The following is a 14,481-nucleotide window of genomic DNA, read 5'->3' on the forward strand; positions in this document are numbered from 1 at the left end:
CCACAGACGACAACACACAGACAGAACCGAGGGGGGGAAAACTGAATGCACATTTATTAAGCTCAAGACATGGACCCTGAGGGGACAGCCAGGGGGGTCCTGGATGAGACCAGGATATGCAGGAGGGAGGGATGCAAGTATCGCAAGCGTCTGGGGACGAACTCCTGGATTCCAGGAGCTGGAGGCCTGAGTCTCTGGGTCTGGGGTACAAATGGGCTCTTTGGGGGATCATCGTTGCCAAGGCCTGGGGAGGGACAGCGGGGTGCAGCGACTCCGGCCTTAGGGCCTTGGGGTGGGTGTGACGGCTCATTGGGGGCGCGCTCCCTGGCGCCAGGCTGGGTCCCCACTGCCTTCACCGGGTCCTCGGGCTCCTGCGCTCCGGCCAGGGACAGCAGAAGGTCCTACACACCGCCACCTCCAGGGGCTGGGAACAGAAGAGAACCCACGTTAGTGACCCAAGGGGGCAAAGAACCAGAGTCCAAGCATGGTCGCCCCCTGGCTGTCTTCCCCGCCCCTTGATATCTGGTTATCACGGAGACATCTTTGTTGCTGCTATCTGCCCCATCTGGAGCTATGGAGAAACCCAAGGCTGATCTGGCTGTTCCTGGGGCTTTAAATTCTCCTTGGAAGAAAGAGGCCCTACCTCATGTGATACCCCATATGTCTACTCTGGACAACCTTGCATCTAGCAGGCATCCTTCGGCTTACACTTCCCGTCCAGAACAGGTAACCCTCATTCTCCTGCCTCAGCTACAACCGCTGTACCCACCCTGCTCCAGCTTTGCAAAGAGATAGCCCTGATGTTCTTAAATCTCATTAGGAAGGTATAAAACGTGATATAACTTCTCACCCAGCCTCCCCATCTAAGCTAAGTCCTAATAAGCACCATCTTTTATCACAAGATTTTTCTTCCCCTCAAAACAAGGTCTCTCTGTGTAGACCTGGCTAGTCCTGGAACTCGCTCTGTAGACGAGGTTGGCCTCAAACTCAGAGATCCGCCTGTTTCTGCCTCCTGCTGGCATTAAAGATGTGCGCCACTATCGCCCAGGAAGCCAGCCTATTGGCTCACACTTGTAACCCCAGCACTTGGGAGGCTGAAGCAGGAGGATGGCTGTGAGTTTGAGACTGCCCTGGGCTACACAGTGAGCTCTTGTTCAGCCAGGACTAGAGTGAGACACTCCCCAGAAGTCCTTAGAAAGGAAGTAATTGTGCTAAAAACAAAACAAACAACCCCCCCAAAGTCTCCAATGTACCTGGACCCCGCCTCCCGCCCCACACCCCATGCCTGGCCAGCCTGTCTTTACCATCTGGTGCTGACCATTCTTGCTTTCCCTGCCTCTCTTCTATACCAGCTTCCTCCCCCTCCCCCACTTCCTTCAGCTGGAGTCTTTTTATTGTTTTTGAGACACAGTCTCATGTAGCCCAGTCTGCTCTCAAACTCTCCTTATAGCTAGGGTGGCCTTGAACTCATGAACCCCTTGCTTCCAGCTCCAGAGTGTTGAGATTATGGACAGGCTTTGGGGGGAGGCGTCGAACCCAGGGCCTGGAGCACGGAGGCAAGCATCCCTAGCAGTATTCACTCTCCATATACCCCGACGCTGCCCCCACACCCCATCTCTCTTTTGAGATAGGGCCTCACTATGTAGACCTAGCTGGCCTGGAATTCACAGAGGTCCACCCTTCCTTGCTCCTCACCCCGCTCTAACTCCCCAGTGGTGGGATGAAAGGTATGCAACCACCACTCCTCACCTGCCTCCGCATCCCCCACCCCCATCTTTAAATCTGTATTCTATGCTTCTTCTGGTGCCTTTATTCGCCAGCCAGCCCCCTCTTGCCTCCCTTTCCTTACTCTCCCCGGCCCTTCCTTTTCTCTGTGGGCCCATGGGAAAGGTGGAGGGAAGCCTGTGTGGGTGGGTTTCCCGCGTGCTAGCCTCTTCCATCCTTTCAGACTTCCCCAGGCACACCTCACCAAGCTTTCTGAGGCTTCCATTTCTTTAATTTGTGCATCTCTCTCTCTCTCTCTCTCTCTCTCTCTCTCTCTCTCTCTCTCTTTTGGTTTTTGAAACAGGGCTTCTCTGTGTAGCCTTGGCTGTCCTGGACTCACTTTGTAGACCAGGCTGGCCTTGAACTCACAGTGATCCCCCTGCCTCTGCCTCCCGAGTGTTGGGATTAAAGGTGTGCGCCACCACCGTCCGGCCCCGATTTGCATTTCCTAAGATACTGTTAGAACCCTCCTTCTGTAGTTTCAGTCTCTGAGGGACCTAGTGGGGTCCCTCAGGCTCCAAGTCCCCGCAGGTAGCCCACTTAGCCCACTGAGGACTACTACGGTGTCCTCCGGAACCATGCTCACCTGAGGAAGGCAGTTCGGACTTACAGGATTTGCACGTTGGGCTGTGGGGAGGAGAGGGGAGAAAGCTTAGCAGGGTTCAGGGTAGGCTCCCTGGGCCCTATGTTAGGGGGTCACCATCCCGGGTTTCCCAGGCAGCCCCACCTCTCAGACCTGGAGTCCGCCTTCCTGCACTTCACTTTCTTGCCTGTTAGGAGAGAGACAGCTGGGAGCGATGCAGGCAGGCCAGGCAGGAGGGGACAAGGCAGGGCAGGGCAGTCAGGGGACCTTCACAGGTAAGGATGGCACGGAATCAGAAGGGGCCCCTCAAAGAGTGAAGATCGGGACCTTTTCAAGTGGGGACAGGGTCGGGTGGGCAGGAGACCCTCTAAGATGGGGACACTCACAGGTGGGGACCCCATCAGTTGGGGGGGCACTTACTGAGGATGATGACGATCCCCAACAGGAACATGATAGTGGCCAGGGTCATCCCCACAGTCTGCACCGTGTCATAATCTAAGGAAGACAGGGGGACCTCAGGGCAGCGTCATCCCAGCCAGCGCCTCAAGCCAGTGGTCCAGGAAAGCTGCCCGCTGAGCCCCCAGCTCCATCGGGAACTGGAGGGAGACCCAAGTCTACTGGGCCAGCCCGCTGCGGCAGAGCCGATGGGCCTCCTTTCCAATGCTAGCCTTCTGGATTCTCACACTAGGCTCTGAGCCCCGTCAGTTGACCCTTCCCAGATCCTTATCCTGGTTCAATCTTCCACGATCAAGGCCCAGACTATCCCAACAGACTTCTCTGCGGTTTAGCTGCCCTGCTCCCATCTCTCTCCCACAGCCACAGGAAGCTTATTACTTCCAGACGGAGCAAGGCCGCTCTACTGCCCCACACAGTATCAGGAGCGAAAGCCAAGGTAACTCGGGATTCAAACCTCAGTCATTTTACAACTTTCCAACAAGTGGCTTCTCTGCTTATTTCAGTGCAAAAGCCCACAGACTTGGTTGTAATCCGTGCTATTTGTTACTGAGGCGGGCAGCAGCCTAGGGTGACTGACACAATGCATCTAGCACTGATACAAGGAATGAAAGTCCTTCAGAGGACGGCCTAGTCCTGATCCTGCGCAGGCTTCACACGCCTCTCTCTTCCCATCAGCCCTCTGCTTAGCCACACAAGCCTAGAGCATGCTAGGATCCTGCCTCGAGACCTTCCCACAAACCACTCTTCTGTACCTGGAGGCTCCCTGTACTAACTGAACTATCTCGCGGTCCCAGATTTCTCTAATCCCTCTTGCAGTCTCCTTCACAAGGATTTCTTGCTTTGAGAATGGGTTTCACGGCACAGTGCAAACTGATCTCAAACACAAATCCTTCTGCCTCAGCCTCCTAAATACTGGGAAAAATTAGTCTTGTCTCCTGTACATGTGTGACGTGAGGCTAACGGGGGTTGGGGGGGCGGGGTGGACCGCAAAAAGTCTGGTTTAGAAACCTCCCCATGGTGTCTCCAGAGCCTGGCCCAGAACCTGGCACCCAGCACACACAGGCTCCACATGTATTTGCAGGGAAGGGACCATGGGGTACCTGGTGTGTACACCATGCATTGGCCCTTCAGCAGCTGGCTCCAGTGTGGTCATCAAACATTCACCAACAAACAAAAATTGCTAATAAAAGCAAAAAAATCCACACACACACAAATCCCCAAGTCATGGTGGGGTGTGGTGTGGCTGCTCCTGCTGGGGACTCAGGGACAGCCTCCTAGTGAGCAGTCAATATCTGAACCGAGGCCAGAAAGGAGAGAAGCCTTAGTTCATGTGTAGGGAACTCGGGGAGGGGTGGTCATGTTCCTGGCAGAAAGAACAGTAAGTCCAAAGGCCCTGAGATAGTGAGGACCTTGGCCTGTGAGAGGGATGGGATGAGCAAAGATGGAGGGGTCCGGGGGACGGAAAGAGGGAAGTCAAGCTAGATCTGCCAGACCTATGGCTTCAGGGTGTTGGGAAAGCCATCATAACTGTAACCCTTTCTGTAGTCCTCATCAGTGGGGGAGCCGTTACTACATCTTATTTACAGGAAGGTCCAGACAGGCAAAGTTGCTTGGCCTAGGCCACACAACTAGGGCGTGGATAAATTAAGATTTGAACCCCAGAGTCATTTTATAACTCTTTCTGAGTTGCTCCTCTGATTATTTCAGTGCCCATAGACCTGGTCATAATCCGTGGAGGCACTGAGTGCTACTTGTTACTGAGGCAGACCTCAGCCTGGTCTGACTGACACAATGACTACATTTGCTCTCCCCAGGTCTCTTCCTAGTCTCCAAAGAGGAAGCCTTAGGTTGCTGCTCACCAACCCCAGATGATCTCTAACCTGAACACAAGGGAAAACAAACAAACAAACAAAAAAACCCAAACAGGCTTTACAAGGCTCACAGCCTTCATCAGGGGCTGAAGAGGAGAGAAGACCACCTCCCTTCTCTAGTCTGCCTCTGCCCTCTACAGACCCCTCTTGAGCGAGCCACGGCCACAGCCACATGGCTGGTGGCCCGTGTCTGCGGGCCCAGCCAAAGCCACCCTTCTACTCCCAACAGAAGATCCAACACTCACCATAGAAAAATGGGTCCGTTTCTGTAGGAGCTGCGGGGAAGAAGATGAGGAAGAGAGGGAAACACGGTTCAATGGTGGCTCTCTGAACATCTTTGAGCACCAAGATGGGGCTTGGAGTAGGAGATCCCCTGCTTCTGGATGAGACCGCTTCTCACTAGAGCAACTAGGGTGCTCTTTAGGCCCACTCACCCCATCAGTCAGCACCATACCCTCGTGTAGTGCACAACCCACCCAACTCTAGTTCTAGACCCCTATGGAGAACTGATACACGTCTTGGGGTCGTTCTGTGAAACACGTACGCACACTTGCACACTTGCACACTTACACACACACACACACACACACACACGATGGACCTATCACAGCCCAGACCACCAGATAGATGTGTTGGCTTCCCATGATGGCTCCCTCAACCTTCCCAGCCACCCAAGAGCCCCTGAGGTCACGTGGCTGGTCCCTGCATCTGCTGTGCCATCTGCCTAGGCTGCCACCAAATCCAATATGGACAGTTGTGCTAATGTACATATTCTCCATTACCTAGGGCACCAGCAGTTCTGAGAGTTGGGATAATCTTGTGATAACTCTGTGCCCCTCTGTAAATGAATCTTCTCCATCACATGAAATAGAAGACCCTTAGTAAATTCCCCCTAACCTTAGGAGAGCATGTGCGTACACGTGTGTGTGCGTGTGTGTGTGTGTGTGTGTGTGTGTGTGTGTGTAAAACCTTTCCCCATCTCTCACCTTTGCCGTAAACCCACTCCAGCAGGCCGAGAAAGCTGGGCATGGTGGCCCACACCTACACCCCAGCACTTGAAAGACAGAGACATTAAGGGCAGTCTGGGCTACAGGGAGACACTGCCAGGGAGCGGGGAGCTCGGGACCTCTTTCCAATGTGAGATGCCCACCCTGGTCCGTCATGGTAGCACACATCCTTTAATCCCAGCACAAGGAAGGCAGAAGAAGGTGGATCTCTGTGAGTTTGAGGCCAGCCTTGCTTACACGAGTGAGCTGCAGACCAGCCAGGTCTTTAAAAATTAAAAGATGTCCACCGTGTAGCTGTCAACTCCCTCCTGCAGCTCTCATCACACTCTGCCCTGTCCATGGCAGAGTTCTGCAGCTTGTGCCACTGGAGAGGGAGCCAGGCGCTTCAGGCCTTGGTCTCTCCCCCTTTCTGGGTTCTATTGGGTCTGGGTGGGGGCTGTGCCTTTAGATTTGACCAATAAATGTTCAAAATGATGAGTGCTTTAGTTGTCTTTGGGAAGTGGAGACCTCCTGCCTCCATATACATTTTTATACATGCTAGTGGTCTTCCTCCACTGAGACTTTTTGGTACTATTTGTTACCAATACTACCTGGAGCCTGAGCTGACTGATACAACTGGCTATGAGGCAAGGCCCTAAACAGTTCTGGTTTGTATGGTGTGGCCTTCCCAGGTCTCTGTCTAGACTGTAAAGGAGTCCTGGCTTGGTGCTGATGTATCTTTAGTGTTTGTCAACTGAGTCACTGTTTGGGGAATGTGATTTCATTTTGCTTTTTTTTGGGGGGGGAGGGTCTCACTACGTAGTCCAGGCTGGTCTTAAACTCATATTCCTCTTGCCTCTGCTTTCAGAATGCTAAGATTAGTAGCATGCAACACTCCCTCCCCCACCACACACACACACACACACACACACACACCTGTTTCTTGCCTTTACTTTAGGGCAAGAGAGGGAAACAAGGTACAAATTTCCATTTGTGGTGGCTGTTTTTTTTAAGCCCACAAACATTTCTTTTTAAGAAGTTAATCCTTTGGAGAAAAAAATGTTAAATAAACAGCAGTAAGAGGGACATTTTAGTAGGGCAAAACTCAGTGTTTCAGAGTCAAGCGTGCTGTGTTTTAGCTTTGCCACCAGAGTGTGGGCAGATGGTCTCTGCCCTTCAGGCTTGTTCTCAAGAAGTTTTCAGGAATGAGTGAGTGAATGAATGAATGAATGAGAGGGCCTCCTGGGCTGCAGGTGATTGCACCAAAGATGAAGGTATTGGTTTCCCATGCATCCCTTCATCCCATACATTGTCTGTCCCAACAATCTCCCTGGACTCCTCCAAAGGTCCCCTGAGGGGTGGGGGGTGGGGAGCCCTGACCACAGCAGTCTCAGTTTTTAGGGTGTGGCTGGGTCAAGGGTGGAGCCAGGAGGCAGGAAAAGCAATGTACACCACTGTTGGCTAGTTGCCAGGAAGAGATCAGAGAGGAGGTGGTTGCTATGGTAACCAGAGCATCTTCCGAGGTGATGGGGTCCTGGCATTCCAGGCTGGGAAGGTCCTGTGTGAGGTTTGGGGGTTGGGCCAATCTTGGCCTCCCCTCTTTGCCCCTGCAGATCTGGCCTCTGGCCAAGCTGAGTGTCTTCCCTCACAGAATAAGGACCTAGACCCAGGTATGACCACATCCCCATTTTGCTCACCCCTGATTCCTGCTCCTGTTCTCTAGCAAGAACCAAATCTCCTTTCTCACCCTCAACAATTCATTAATTCGATTCCGTAAACTGCCTGCGAAGAATACACCCGAGGTTTTCCTCCCTCAGAGTTTCCCAAATCCTGCGGTCCCCTATCAGGCAGTAAAGGGGAGAAGGGATTGGCGAGGCATCTGCCCTCCCACCTCTATCCGTCTGCTGCCATCGATCCTGCTAACCACCACCTCTGCGAAAAAGAAGCCCTGGGCTCCCGCCAGACCTGCTGGCTCAGCCCTGCCCCCTCTCTCTGGGGTGGCTCCCAGTCTCTGCAGCCCCTCACCCCCGCCCTGCCTGGGATTCTGCAGCTAGAGCTCCTTATAGCCCCTGCCCCACCCCCACTCACCGCCTGCTGGGAAAGAGGAAAGGAAAGGTGCGTTGAGAGTGGAATTAAGAGTTCCCTCCACCGCCAGGGACTCCACAGCAGCGCCCCCAAGTCCTCTGCCCTGCCCCCATCCCCGTTCTAGCATCCTACCCCTAGCTCATCCGCAGAGGACCACGCAACAGAGGAGGAGACCAGGAAGCCACGGACCCAGGGAGTGTTTAAGCTGGTGCACGCAGATCTGGGTTAATGGGTGCGAAGTGTAAACCCAGTGCGGCTGGATGCGGGGAGACAAGTGTGTCTCTGGGATGAAACCATAAGTACATGTGAGCTGGGAAGGGAGGTCCCCAACATTCTATTCCTGCCATGCAGGTTCACTGCAGTACTGCAGCCCCACCCGTTCCTCCCTTGCATATTTGTCCGTGTTCCTCTATCTCAGCTCCCCTTTCTCTCTGTCTCTCTCTCCTCTCAGTTCTGCATCTCTGAAACCCTGTCTCCTGGGATTTTGTGCCTCTGGCTCTCCTGTTTTTCTTGGTCTCTATCTCTTCCAAGCTTTCTTAGTCCATCTCTTGTCATACCACCACCACCCTCAACTCTCTCCCTTCAACCGCCAGTCTGTCCCTTAGCATCTGCCTGCCAAGGAATTTAGTGACTATCCACACTATACTAGGCAGACACGGGATAACGACCCCCCCCCCCATCTGGCCCATCTAAGGGTGCTGAAGTCCTCCAGAACCTCTCTGGATACGGACCCATCAGATCCCACCCTTAACCCTACATCTCTTCCACCGCTGTGCTGGACCAGGCACCCGGTTGCCATAGCAACCTGTCCGCGCATCCTTTCTCTTGGGACTGTAGCTCTCTAATCATAGATAGGTCCCACACAGAGAGAAGATCACCTGGGAGAGGGTGCCCAAGAAACCCCAAGGGGCGTCAAAAATGAACTCTTGAGCCTCCGCCCATGATAGGGGCAGACATCTCCCCTTCGTTTTTCTTTCAGTATGGGATTTCCCCCCTACTGTCTGTCCCCTGAGCTCTTAAATCCTGGATTCCTCCACCTCCTTCCTAGCACCCATTCCCCAGGCGACGCTCACCGTTTGTGGGGCTCTGGGTTGGGGTGGCCATGCTGAGCCGGAGCAGGGGGCTGCTGAGTGCTGAGGCAGCGAAGGTGCGGCTGCAGCAGCTGGAAGCAGGACAGACTGATGTGGGGGGTAAGGTGGGGGAGCCTTGGTAGTGGGGGCCTGTAACCAATGGGGGCCCAGAGAGCCCGCCCCCGTTCAGGCCATCCCTCCCGCCCCCGCCCCCGCCCACTGCTGATGTCCCCGCCCCTTCCCCAAGGGTGGGGGCGCTCCCTGCGGGGCCAAGGGGGCTCCGGGTTTCCGCACAAGAGGCACTGAGATCAACCAAGCGCTATCACGAAGGAAAACCAAGTTTTATTGGAGGTCTGAGCAGCAAGGGGTGTCCGAGAGGCAGGGCTGAGGCAGGGGACGCTGGAGGTGGGCACTGGCGAGCAGCTAGGTGGGCAGAGGTGTCAGGTGCCAAATGGGCTCTGTTGAGGGGGGTGAAGAGAGTGGGTGGCAACGAGAGACCTCAAGCTCTCCTCGACACGCTCCCACCCTGGCACTGTGCCCCTCTGCCTCCCTCCCTCCCAACCACTCTCCCTCCCTTAGCCCAGCAACTGCAGGACCTGGCTGAGTTTCCTGGATCTAGGTGGAGGTTCTACCGCCTGCGAGTGGACAGACCTGAGGGGGACACAGAGAGTTCTGGGGTGAGGGGGAGTCTGCAGCCGGGATAACTCCCCGCCAAACCCACCCTGAGGCCAGGAAGAATGGTTCTTGAAAACAGTTGCCTCGCAAACCCTGCAGTGTGCCCGAACTCACGGCGGATGGAGCTGCGGAAAGTTCCCTCCTCTTCGTCAGGTTCCCCGGTTCTGGGAAGGGACAGACAGAGGCATTTGGATGGACCAGCAGAGGCAGCAGCTTCCGAGAAGCCCCCATGGCAGGCCTTAGTTCCCGAACCCGACCGAGGACTTGGATATGGACGAGGTCCATCAGAAACCAGGAGCTCCCCGCTGGTGCTTCGGGGCGCGGCAGGAGATGCTCCCAAGCTGGTCATGATGTTGGGGAAGGGGCTTGATGTTGTTGGGAGAGGGATGGCCACAGGGCCTTGGGAGACGGCCCTGATGGGACTTGGGTCCAACGAGTGATCCTAAGTCATCTTACCTCCCTGTGCCTCAGTTTCCTCATATGCAAAACAAGGCTGTTGATGGTGCCCACCTCATCTGGGTGGGGTAAGGGGTATATAATAGGGAGGGAAACGGTGCCTGCCGCGTGATGCGCACTCAAGCAGGCTAGAGGGTCGGTATGGAGGCTTCTGTAATAGTTTTAGCACGCAGAAGGCATGCCTGCGTTGCCTGCGCTTTAAAAGGTTTATTTCGAGAGGGACCCTGCGCGAGGATCGGAACTGGAGCTAAACTGGGCCGCCCTGTGAGGTGATCTCATTTCAGCGCGGCTGCTCCAGCCCAGCTTCTCCTCACCACGCTTGAGTTTCCATCTGCAGGGCTGGTGGGAGCCCAGCGCCCCCACTGGCTGGGCGCTGGGCCAAGCAGAGAGGGAGCTTGACCATCGCTCCGGCCCAGGAGCGTGGCACACACTAAGTGCTTAATACGTGTTAGTCTGCAGGATGGGTGCACTTGCCGCCGCGCCCCCACCACCTTTCCACTGAGGGAGGAGCGAGAGAGGCCCGGAGGGACCACTAACCTCTGCTGTTGGTTGAATTTGCACCGACATCTCTTGCCTGTGGAGTGGGAAGGTACAGTCTGAGCTTCCCTCCCGCTCCCGCAGCCCTAGGCTCTCCTCCAAACTGGGGAGACCGCAGGGGGTGGGGCCTGAGGCGGGGCTGGAGAAAGGGTAGGGTGTGGGGGCGTGGTCGGACTCGGGGGCGTGGCCTGGGGTGGGTGGGAGGTGAGGGGCGTGATTGAAAGCGGAGGTGTGGTTTGTGTGGGGCGAGGTTGGAGTCAGGGTGAGGTTTGAGAGCTGTGGGTGGAGGCTGAGCCTGTGCTGGGCGTGGGTTAGAATAGGCTGTGTGTGGTGTTGGGAGTGGAGCTTGGGGAGGGAAGGCTGGAGGCGGGGCCGAGAAGGCAGGTGCAGACACTCACTAAGGATGATGAGGATGCCAAGGATGAAGAGGATCCCAGCGATAGTGAGGCCGCCGATCCGCAGGGTGTGGTAATCTGTAGGGAAGAGTATAGTGTGCAGGGCAAGGAGGAGAGGAGAGAGAGAGGAGGGGGAAATGTCAGATGTGTGAGGAGAGGATGGTCCCACAGAAAGTGGGGGCCCCCGTAGGGCACCAGATGCTGACAAACCAACCCAAATGAGACAGGGCTTTAAACAGACTAAGACAACCGGAGAACACCCACACCCTCTCTCACCCAAACCCCATCGTAGCTCCCCTCACCATAGGTGAATGGATCGGGTTCCTGCGGAGCTTCTAGAAATAAAAACAACAACAACATTTGAGAATCTCTTGTGACAAGGAGAGGCACAAAGGACCCTGCAGAGTTCTACCTACCTTCTTGGGCTGGGAGTTTGGGTGTCTACTCTGTGTCCAGGAAGCCTCCTGCACTGGCCTAGCACCCTGATATCTTACAGGTTAGAGTCATATTTCCACCACCCAGGGACCCAGCTTCCATTCTCTCCCACTGCTGCCTAACTCAGGCATCTTTCTCTCTCCCCCAGATGAGCCTGTGTGGAGACCCCCTGGTTTCCTGTTCTATGAATTCCTTTAGTTTAGGGTCTCCTCCCTTGGTTTTGGGGGGCTTTCTCCTACCCCTGAGACAGCAGGTACCTCCTCTGGACTCACCTGCATTGGCCATGGTGAAGAGACAGACACTGAGAGCCAGGATGTGGCTGGGAGACGCCATTGCCCTAAGGAGTCAGCCAGGGTCAAGAAGTGTCCTCTCCCCTGCTCTCCTCCCTCCTAAAAAAGGGGCCTGAACCCATGGGGTTAAGTCAAGGACAGCCTAAGGACTTAATGAAAGCGTCAGCCATTCGCTTAGTTGCCTGAGAAACAGGGGATCCCCGCTTCACAGGAACCATCTCACCACACAACTCCATAACGGGGACTACACAGAGTACACAGTGGCAAGGCAGAGGTGGGGAGACACAGACTCTGGGGGGGCAACCCCGGGCCACCCCCTATCATCAGCTGGTCCCAGAGGTCTGAAACATACCCTTGTAAGGGAAGCCGCTGGACACAAGTGGAAATGCTATGAGACAGACAGCCCAACATGCCCAGCCCCACCTGCCCCTACACACCTTGACCGGTGGTCTCTCTGTACCCAGGCAGTCCTCAGCTCTCCTGCCCTCCGCTGCCAGCCCGCTCTCTCCCTGCCGCTCTCTCCCTGACCCTGGGTATAAATATCTCCCACTTCACCCGGGAGGAATTTGCTCCACACGGGCCACCATGGCAACGGCTCCCCACCCCCAATGATTCTGGGGGGTCCTGTACAACACTGCTGGGGTGAGGCCCAGCCAGGAGCCACATCCCCACAGGCCACCCCATCGCCTTTCCTGGAAGCCATGAGAAAAGGGGGAACACCCCACCCCTCCTTTGCCTGACTCTGGGTGACATCTTTTATAACAAGACATTAGGCCGGAGGGCCACAAGAGGCCCATGCCTGAGAGAAAGTCCGATGTTGTTTCAGGGACAGACACACAGGCACAGACACACTATGTGCAGGCATGTGTGTGCGCGCGTGTGCGCGCACACACACACACACACACACACACAACGGGTGTGGCTGGAATTGGGACAAACAACACCCTCTCTCCAAACTGCTGGTTAGAACACAGGGTGTAGACATAAGCACAGACTCCTTCTCCAGGCCTTCTGTGCCCCCAAACAGTGACAGAAACAGACTTATACAAATGGGTATCCAAGCCTCACCTCCCCACCAGGGGTCTCAAACAGCAGCCACTGAAAAAGGGAGGAGTCACTAACTCCCCCGCCCCTGTGCAACCCCTGTCCCCACACTCTCTCCTCCCTCTTGGGTCAGGCCTGCCTGAGAAGCCACAGGCTGGCCACTCTTGTTCCCAAAATAGGCCTCCCAGCTAGGGGAGCAGAGAGGCCTGGAGAACGCTCACCCCATTCACGCTGTCCCCTGTTGACAGAAGACCCCCAAATGTCCAGCTGTGCACCCTGGGAGCTAAGTACTTTGGACCCCTAGGGCCAGAACTGGATGGGCCGCCCCCACAGGCTCCCCTCCTGGCCACACCCCACTCTTGCCCTCCCCAACTAGCAACTGAAACTGGAGCCCAGGTTGGAGGGGGGCCAGGGGGCGGCCCCCAGCCCAGACCGCCCTGGCCCCGCTAGATTAACTCTCTCAGTACAGCCCCAGGAGCAAGCAGCATGTGGCCGTGCGCACAGTGGACTAAGAGAAGACACACTTGTGTGTGCATGCGTGTGTCTCTCTCTCTGTCTTACACACACACACACACACACACACACACACACACACACACACACACGCACGCACGTGCACGTACAAGCCTGCTCCTAGACCAGGGTCAGAGAATGTTTTCTGCTAGCTTTCTGGGAATCAGCCCAGCTGGGGCCTAAGGTCACATGGCCCAAGTGCTTGCGAGGCCGCTGACCTCTGACCCAGTGTTCTGCCAGCCTTTGATAGCTAGTTTCTGTTGTTGGGTTTTTTTGTTTTTTGTTTTTTGTTTTTTTGCTTTTTTGTTTTTAAAATTTAAATGTGTGGTGCTTTTATTTTGCATGTATGTTCTGTGTTGCTGACTCAGATTCACCAGGTTTTCTCTCTCTCTCTCTCTCTCTCTCTCTCTCTCTCTCTCTCTCTCTCTCTCTCCCTCTGTCTCTCTCTCTCTCACACACACACATCTGTGTAGACAAGCAGTCAGAATATAAGGACTCAGGAAGCAGAGGCCTGGGAGTTCAAGGTCAGCCTGGCCGGAAGAGTGAGTTTGAGGCCAACCTGAGCTACAAAGAGAGACAGACATCTTTTTCATTTAAAAAAACAAAACAAAACATTATTTGACTATGTCTACTCTTATACACAGTTAGACACAGAACCCACAGGTACACACTCAAAGACACACTTGCACCCAGTACCCATTCCTACACACACACACACACACACACACACACACACACACACTGTGTGTACACTCTGTGTGCCGGCCAGCAGGCACAGGCTGTCTACACAAACATAGGCCCACATGCTCCAAAACTACAGACATGCATTTCTTAGCTCATGTAGCCCTGGTGATGTCGTGGGAAAACACTTTTAACATTCAAACTACAGTCCCTAGAGACAGAGAAACCAGGGGCCAGTCATAGGTTCAAGATTCCCATGGGCAGCTCTTGAGACCTCACTGTCCCTTGGCTGTCCTGGACTACAATATAGAGAAGCCATGAATACTGTATCTGTAACTTCTGGCCAGGCTCAAAGGTCCTTATTTTCACCTCCACTTTAGAGATTGATAAACTGAGGCCTAGGTTAGCAGAACTGATTTTCCTTAAATCCTCCTGTTGGGAGGAATGTCCCCAGCCTCAAGCAAGCAGCAACCCAGACACTATGCTCTACAGACCGACAGGAGCCTAACCTCAGAGATCCCTGTGGTCTCGTGGCCTTCCTCTGTCCCCTGGTAGCCCAGCATCCCTAGTTAAAGATAACCCTGGTGTTTACAGAAGCGCTGGGGAGGGGAGGGGCGACTGGCCAGCCTCCAGGCAGGTC

The 14,481-nt window shown here is 54.8% G+C and overlaps 2 protein-coding genes across 5 annotated transcripts; both read right to left on the reverse strand.

Moving 5' to 3' along the window:
• Positions 1-31: 31 nt before the first annotated feature.
• Fxyd7 (FXYD domain containing ion transport regulator 7) lies at positions 32-8,998 on the reverse strand. Of its 2 annotated transcripts, none has more exons than XM_051162772.1 (6): positions 8,819-8,998; positions 4,920-4,949; positions 2,768-2,842; positions 2,501-2,534; positions 2,351-2,391; positions 32-424 (listed from the first exon to the last, which is right to left on the reverse strand). In XM_051162772.1, exons 1-6 carry the CDS (start codon positions 8,847-8,849, stop codon positions 402-404), a joined length of 234 nt encoding a protein of 77 aa, XP_051018729.1. In that variant the 5' UTR covers positions 8,850-8,998; the 3' UTR covers positions 32-401. The 2 variants fall into 2 exon arrangements, with proteins under 2 accessions (XP_051018729.1, XP_051018728.1); XM_051162771.1 differs by having other exon boundaries at positions 2,492-2,534; positions 8,819-8,997.
• A 139-nt stretch (positions 8,999-9,137) lies between these two features.
• Positions 9,138-13,010, reverse strand: Fxyd1 (FXYD domain containing ion transport regulator 1). 3 transcript variants are annotated; one of them, XM_051162763.1, is made up of 8 exons: positions 12,869-13,010; positions 11,586-11,650; positions 11,181-11,213; positions 10,882-10,956; positions 10,484-10,520; positions 9,605-9,654; positions 9,412-9,466; positions 9,138-9,273 (listed from the first exon to the last, which is right to left on the reverse strand). In XM_051162763.1, exons 1-7 carry the CDS (start codon positions 12,871-12,873, stop codon positions 9,444-9,446), a joined length of 288 nt encoding a protein of 95 aa, XP_051018720.1. In that variant the 5' UTR covers positions 12,874-13,010; the 3' UTR covers positions 9,138-9,273; positions 9,412-9,443. The 3 variants fall into 3 exon arrangements, with proteins under 3 accessions (XP_051018720.1, XP_051018721.1, XP_051018722.1); XM_051162764.1 differs by having other exon boundaries at positions 11,586-11,715; positions 12,869-13,008; XM_051162765.1 differs by lacking the exon at positions 12,869-13,010 and adding an exon at positions 12,041-12,313 and having other exon boundaries at positions 11,586-11,715.
• Between the last annotated feature and the right edge of the window lie 1,471 nt (positions 13,011-14,481).

The sequence above is a fragment of the Acomys russatus genome, chromosome 19, assembly GCF_903995435.1.
Source record: "Acomys russatus chromosome 19, mAcoRus1.1, whole genome shotgun sequence".
NCBI classification, from domain to species: domain Eukaryota; kingdom Metazoa; phylum Chordata; class Mammalia; order Rodentia; family Muridae; genus Acomys; species Acomys russatus.

Bases quoted from the DNA above. Each gene is read 5' to 3' on its own strand.
- Fxyd7 (XM_051162771.1), bottom strand. From the start codon at position 8,849: ATGGCCACCCCAACCCAGAGCCCCACAAACG. The intron at 2,843-4,919 runs GTGAGTGTTGGA...TGTCTTCCTTAG, and splicing joins AACGGACCCATTTTTCTATG to ATTATGACACGGTGCAGACT. The intron at 2,535-2,767 runs GTAAGTGCCCCC...CTCTCCTAACAG, and splicing joins GGGGATCGTCATCATCCTCA to GCAAGAAAGTGAAGTGCAGG.
- Fxyd1 (XM_051162763.1), bottom strand. The intron at 11,214-11,585 runs GTGAGTCCAGAG...TTTTATTTCTAG, and splicing joins CTTCACCATGGCCAATGCAG to AAGCTCCGCAGGAACCCGAT. The intron at 9,655-10,483 runs GTTAGTGGTCCC...GTCCCTTCCCAG, and splicing joins AAATTCAACCAACAGCAGAG to AACCGGGGAACCTGACGAAG.